The sequence below is a fragment of the Cherax quadricarinatus genome, chromosome 84, assembly GCF_038502225.1.
Source record: "Cherax quadricarinatus isolate ZL_2023a chromosome 84, ASM3850222v1, whole genome shotgun sequence".
Classification (NCBI taxonomy): domain Eukaryota; kingdom Metazoa; phylum Arthropoda; class Malacostraca; order Decapoda; family Parastacidae; genus Cherax; species Cherax quadricarinatus.
Window position 1 is genome coordinate 6,663,403 of NC_091375.1, and position 7,378 is coordinate 6,670,780.

The 7,378-nt window shown below is 44.5% G+C and overlaps 1 protein-coding gene across 1 annotated transcript; it reads left to right on the top strand.

The window, feature by feature from the left end:
- Positions 1-3,653: 3,653 nt before the first annotated feature.
- LOC128704231 (olfactory receptor 4P4) lies at positions 3,654-7,176 on the top strand. The gene is made up of 2 exons (XM_053799272.2): positions 3,654-5,454; positions 5,965-7,176. Exons 1-2 carry the CDS (start codon positions 4,783-4,785, stop codon positions 6,253-6,255), a joined length of 963 nt encoding a protein of 320 aa, XP_053655247.2. The 5' UTR covers positions 3,654-4,782; the 3' UTR covers positions 6,256-7,176.
- The last annotated feature ends 202 nt before the right edge of the window (positions 7,177-7,378 follow it).

A 7,378-nucleotide genomic window follows, 5' to 3' on the forward strand; every position in this document is an offset into this window, starting at 1 on the left:
TACATTATTTAGTTTATATGTGGCATGGTTATTGTCCTGTCCAACATTTAGAACTTTGCATTTGTCTATATTAAACTGCATCTGCCACTTCTCCGACCACTGCATCAGTCTATTCAAATCTTCCTGGAGTGCTCGAATGTCCTCGTCAGAATGAATTCGACGGCCTATTTTGGTGTCATCGGCAAACTTGCCGATGTCGCTCTTTATGCCCTCATCTATGTCGTTTATGTAGATTGTGAACAGCAGGGGGCCCAACACTGACCCCTGTGGAACACCGCTCGTGACGCTTCCCCACTCTGATTTCTCCCCATTTATGCAAACTCTCTGCTGCCTATTTGTCAACCATGCCTCTATCCAGGAAAAAATTTCTCCTCCTATTCCATGTGCTTTAATTTTCCTCAATAGTCTTTGATGTGGGACCCTGTCAAAGGCCTTACTGAAGTCCATATACACAATATCATATTCATTACCATGATCTACCTCCTGAAATACCTTAGTGAAAAAAGTTAATAAATTCGTAAGGCAGGAACGCCCCTTTGTAAAACCATGCTGAGATTCATTCATTAATTTATGCTTTTCAAGGTGGCTACGAACTGCCTCGGCAATTATGGATTCCATAAATTTTCCCACTATGGAGGTTAGGCTTATTGGTCTATAGTTCGAAGCTAAGGACCTGTCACCTGTTTTGAAAATAGGTATCACATTTGCCATTTTCCACTTATCTGGCACCATGCCAGTTTGTAGTGATATGTTGAAAAGATTAGCCAAAGGTGTGCTAAGCTCCTCTTTACATTCCTTTAGAACCCTTGCATACAGTTCATCAGGGCCTGGGGATTTGTTAGGTTTTAATTTATCTATTTGCCTAAGGACCATGTCACTTGTGACCCTAATCGTGCACAGTTTATCGTTTTGTTCTACATAATTTATCATTACTGGAATATCGCTGGTATCCTCCTGTGTAAAAACTGAGAGGAAGTATGTGTTAAAAATTCTACACATTTCCTTATCACTGTCAGTGAGCTGACCCGAGGAAGTTTTGAGTGGGCCTATCTTGTCCCTGATCTTACTTCTGTATACCTGAAAGAATCCTTTTGGGTTAGTCTTGGATTCTCTTGCAACTTTAACCTCATAATCTCTTTTTGCTTTTCTAATTCCCTTTTTTATTTCTCTTTAACTGAATATATCGATTTCTTAATTGCCCCTCTCCTCTTTTGATTTGCCTATATATGCCTCTCTTTTGACCAATCAGATATTTTAATCTATTGTTCATCCATTTAGGATCATTTTTGTTTGATCTGATTTCCCTATTTGGAACATAATTTGACTGAGCAGCTAGAACTATGCCCTGGAAAGCATCATATCGGCAACCATCACCACCTACCTGACCCTTAGTCAGGTCATTCCAGTTCAGCCCACCTAAGTAATTTTTCAGTCCTATGAAATCAGCCAAGCGAAAGTCAGGGACGGAGACTTGATTGCCATTATGCTCTCTCTCTCTCTCTCTCCTACTTACGGTCTTCACTCGCCCGTGCGCACGCACGCACGCACGCACACACACACACACACACACACACACACACACACACACACACACACACACACACACACACAGTGGTGGCACAGTAGTGGAGGCAGGATCCATACATAGCTTTAAGCAGAGGTATGATAAAGCTCACGGCTCGGGGAGAGTGACCTAGTAGCGATCAGTGAAGAGGCGGGGCCAGGAGCTCGGACTCGACCCCCGCAACCTCAACTAGGTGAGTACAACTAGGTGAGTACACACACACACACACACACACACACAATAATGCTCGGACCTCCAATCTTGGTTAGGCTGGTACCCCCACCTTCCGTTAGGCTGGTATCCCCACCCTCTATTAGGCTAGTATCTCCACCCTCTGTTGGGCTGGTATCCCGACCCTCCGTTAGGCTTGTATCCCCGCCTTCAATTAGGCTGGTATCCCCACCCTCTGTTAGGCTGGTAACCCCACCCTAAGTTAGGCTGGTATCCCCACCCCCTGTAACGCTGGTATCCCCACCTTCTAATAGGCTTGTACCCCTCCTTCTATTAGGCTGGTACCCCCACCCTCCGTTAGGCTGGTATCCCCACCCTCTGTTAGGCTGCTATCTCGACCCTCCGTTAGGCTTGTATCCCCACCTTCAATTAGGCTGGTATCAACATCCTCTATTACGCTGATATCTACATCCTCTATTAGGCTAGTATCCCCACCCTCTGTTAGACTGGTAACCCACCCTCTGTTAGGTTGGTATCCCCACATTGGGGGATATTGTGGGCCGGGAACTCCAGTATCCCTTTTCTCATGTCGTAAATAAACTTAAATACTGGAACAACGTTTCGCCCAGAGTAGAGATATGTACAGAACAACACGTTGTTCCAACAGAAACCTGTTGTGAAACCTTTCGCTTAGTCTTCCTGGATGTTTGCAACACGTCAGTGTGTCTACCGTATGACCGATAGCCCTTGTCTACCGTAGGATCGGCAGCCCTTGTCTACTCTAGGACGGATAGCCCTTGTCTACCCTAGGACCGACAGCCCTTGTCTACCGTAGGACCGACAGCCCATGTCTACCCTTGGACCTACAGCCCTTGTCTACCCTAGGACCGACAAATTATGTCTACCCTAGGACCGTCACCTAGTATCTACCCTAAAAGCAACAGCCCATGTCTACCCTAGGGCCGAGAGCCCGTATCTACCATATAACTGACAGTCCATGTCTACCTTACGACCAACAGCTGGTGTCTATCCTAGGACCGACAGTCCGTGTCTACCCTAGGATCGACAGTCCGTGTCTACCCTGGTAGACTATTCAACATCTTACCAGAAGATATCAGAAACATTGCTGGAACAAGAGGAAACTGGACAAGTATCTTCACCAGATGCCAGATCAACCAGGCTGTGGTTGTTTTGTGGGCCAGCGGGTAGCTAGAAGCACCAGCCTGGTTGACCAGACCATACCCCCGGCCGGGATTGAACCCGCGGTCAGAGTCTCAAAACTCCAGCCCGTCGCGTTAGCCACTAGACCAGCTAGCCACAATAAGATTCATCCAACTAGGTATATTTCTACACCATAGGAAGGTTAGCACAGGCACCACTGTGACCACAAATGCAAGTTTTTACAGACGAATCTCCAGCTAGCGTGGCCGTGACGAACTCTAGCTCAAGTCCCTTCACTGCCGTCAACATGACTCAAGAAATCGTAATGACACGATTGCAAACAAACCATACCCCCGGCCGGGATTGAACCCGCGGTCTCAAAACTCCAGAAATATACCTAGTTGGATGAATCTTATTGTGGCTAGCTGGTCTAGTGGCTAACGCGACGGGCTGGAGTTTTGAGACTATGACCGCGGGTTCAATCCCGGCCGGGGGTATGGTTTGTTTGCAATCGTGTCATTACGATTTCTTGAGTCTGGTTGACCAGGCTAGCACCAGACGAGCCTGGCCCAAGGCCGGGCTCCGGAAGTAGGACAACTCTCGAAACTCGTCAAAAGTACATCAGAAGCATCTACCCAAAGATCAACAGCCGAATGAAAAAAAATATATATTTAAGCAGTGATTAAACAAGATGGTAAGTAACCGGTCCACTGGGCCCAAGAGCTGTATAATGTAGTTAACAGTCCTGCTGCTTAAATCCCGCTCACCCAAAATTTCATTTTCCACTTTTTTTTTTTGGGGGGGGGGGCATTTAACGATAAAACGGTTTTAACTTATTTAAAGTCCCCTTAACGAGGTCTGTGGTTTTCACATTTTCTTTCGAAATTCCCTGCCAGCCCCTGATACTATCTTGATAATACATCCTGTGAGGGAGTCGGTGAGCCAGGGTTCGCAAGATGTCAGAGTTGAGCCGTGGCCGCCTGAGGTATAACAGCTGGCAGTAACGCTTGTGCTTGATAAGTGATGATAACGCTCAAGTGACAGCTGCCGCTAATGCTGGTACTTGATTGGTGATGATAACGCTCAAGTAATGTCTACCACTAACGCTGGTATTTGATAGGTGATGATAACACTGAAGTAATACCTGCCAGTAATGCTGATCTTAAGTAATAATAACGCCGGAGTAATAACTGCCACTAACGCTGGTCTTAAGTGACAGCAACGCTCATGACACGACTTCAACCTTAGAATTTATGACTCGAAAATGCCCTAATAACACCACTGTAAACAAGTCACAGAATTAGGATTGTTTTACACATTCTTCAATTCCAAATGACTATTTTTGAGTAATTGTAATGCGAGAATTTACAAGTGAGACGCAGTGGCTAATATGATCCTGCGAGATCTAACGACAAGTAACCTTAACACGCCCTGAAGAGGATGTCACTGGAGATTGTATTTTGAGTATTGTGTTGTGAAGTGATTGGTACTGTGTTGTAAAGTGACTGGTATTGTGTTATAAAGTGACTGGTATTGTGTTATAAAGTGACTGGTATTGTGTTGTAAAGTGACTGGTATTGTGTTGTAAAGTGACTGGTATTGTGTTATAAAGTGACTGGTATTGTGTTGGAAAGTGACTGGTATTTATTACGAACTAGCCATAGGTCTACCTCTAACGTTCGAAACTGGAAGACGTTCCCAATCAGTCAGCATTTTTGGCTGCATGAGACTTTCTTCAGCAGAACATTTCGTCAAGGGTACGACGTTTTGAACCGGACAGGCAAATATTTTGATGCAGTATAATATACACAAGATGTAGGACATTTCAGACCAGCTCAAAAAACCTATTTTTTAATCGTCGAAAGGAAAGTATATAAACCCAGACTATGAGCGGGAATAGCAAATACATAATTTATTTGACTCTCTGCAGCCTCACCATGCTGGAGTGTGTCGTCACTCTCTTTATCAATGTAACAGACAAGACGCTCAGAGCCAAGCCTTCCACAGCCTTTGGGAACAGCCTGTTATCAAGTATCTTTGTGTTGTCAGCCATATCCTTTGCCTGTAATTTGTATTTCGTTGTTTTTTATAATACAGAAGATTATAAATGGTGCAGCATAGCCTTAGGCGTGTGTCTGAGGTACTTTCACGCAGTAACTAATTTTAATTTGACCTGTTTGGCTCTCGATCGGTACGTAGCTATTTGCTGGCCTCTTCATTACAGCAGGATGCTGACGAAGGCTCGTTGTTACCTACTGTGTCTAGCCTGCTGGATCACCCCCTGTTTTCTACTACTCCTACTGCCCTGCGGTTCTCAACTGACGATTTTGTGCCTCAACGGGAAAGTAAGCATGAAGTTCCTGATCGCTTACACCGTCGTATACACTCTTGCAGTCCTCGCCACATTCGTCTTCTACGTCCTTGTCGCTGTGGAGTTCCGTAGGGAAAGTCGTGGTCACTCCGTCGATACGGAGAAGACGGAGCGCCTCCTCCGAACAAGGACAGCCGTTTCTGCTATGAAAGTCCTTGTGCTCTATGTTCTTCTCGCTCTTCCACACGTAAGTACTCAAGTTTCTATTATTCACCACACTTGGCCATAATTTTCTCTAGCCTGCAATTATTGGTGACTGCGGCATATTATCCCGTGCACCTTTGACGTTGGGTAAGGCATCTGCAGTTTTGAATTGATGCCAGAACTTTGGCACTCCAAGCTCTGGTTGAATTGTTTGCCCCAATGAAAGGTTTTTCATGTGTTTCCATACTGACAAGTACGAATGTGGACATTATAAGTAACTGTGTAAACAAATCATGTCCTCTTATCTCTTTAAGAGGGGAGAAGTGCCTTGAAGAGCTCTTGATCCACAGAAATGCAGCTTCCCTGCCTCTTCCAAAAATCAAACCTATATCTCATTCACTAGGTACTGCATGGTCCCACTGGGTTTAAAGCTGCCCTTTGATTACATTAAAAATTGCATCGTTTTGTTACATGGGACCAAAAGGTGTCTTTCACGTGGATTCCATTCACGTCCTCTAGTTAAACGAAATCACATTTCTTCTCCCTCTTGCAGACCATCTACCCACTGGTGAGCAGATCGATAGTAGACAAACCGCCGGTCCTACGCGACGTCTTCCACATCATCAACCGTATCTACCTGCTCTTCTTCCTGCCCATCTACGCGTGGACAAACGCTCCCTTCAAGCAGGCTCTCTGCTCCCGGCGGAGGACACTACTTGAGAGGTTGAGTTCGTTGGTGGTTTGGCTCTTCTTCAACGGACCTCCCCAGATGAGACAGGCTTCGGAGGAATCATCGCAGATGTCTTGTCTTCGAAGTAGTGAATTAGAAAGACACGTTGTTTGACTGACTGGGAAAGAAAGGTTTCTGTCGCTCTCTTGAGTACAGAATGTACCAGCTGATGACTTGGTGTCTGATTGGCTAGACTATCCCATACATAAATTATCTGACCCTCCAGTTGACCAACACTCCTCTGAACAAACTAAATACTCATGGTTAGTCACCAGCTAGGGCTGGTGACTAACAATTAGATGGTAAGATCTAGCCGCCCTTGCAAGGGATCAAGCCTACATTGTTCCATGAGCTGAATGACCCACACGGGTTTAATGTTTCACATTACCCCAAAAAATCTAGACTGCATTATGACCCCCATCACCAAGTAACAGAGAGAGAGAGAGAGAGAGAGAGAGAGAGAGAGAGAGAGAGAGAGAGAGAGAGAGAGAGAGAGAGAGAGAGAGAGAGAGAGAGAGAGAGAGAGAGAGAGAACTGGTTATAAATATTATTTCTGTTCTCGTTATTCTCGTTTATAACACTTGGTAACATGCAGGCCTTCAGAAAAACAACTGCTTCAATTAGTGTAGGTCTAATATCTGCCCATCCTACTCAACCTCCACCGTTACAATTAAATTCTTAGAAACATTACATGATTTTTTTAGCTAGTTTTGCTAGGCTTCTAGGTTACTTGATTTTATCAGAGGGGTTCGAGTCTTCCCTGCCATCCCTTACTTGTAAGGGGTACGAGTGAACCTCTCCAGTACACCACTTAATGCCCACTTTTAATGAACACTTAACCTGTGGGTTGGCTAATGGGGTTTGAAAGCCTATCAACAACACTACCAACACTAAGGCTGAACGTAAACCCTTCACCAACAGACTAAAATACATCAACCTCAATAATATGAATCAAAACACTCAAAATATACGCTGAGAGAAATACACCTCTCTCAGTGTATATATCCTGTGATATTTAGTATCTCCAAACCCTCCGACAGCACTTAAAATTTGCCACATCTCTCCCCCGGGTAGCTCACTTATTTACCACTTAATCACTATCCACTACATATATTATACAAGATTTCTTGAAATATTGTTAAAAGGAAAGTGATATTTCAGTTAAGAAGAAACCCAATTACTAAAACTAAACATTTTAGTAAAATAAAATTGTAAGGCATATAAGCATTATTTATTA

Coding starts and splice junctions, on each gene's coding strand:
- LOC128704231 (XM_053799272.2), top strand. CDS start 4,783: ATGAGCGGGAATAGCAAATACATAATTTATTTGACTCTCTGCAGCCTC. Junction 5,455..5,964: donor TTCTTCTCGCTCTTCCACAC/GTAAGTACTCAA, acceptor TCCCTCTTGCAG/ACCATCTACCCACTGGTGAG.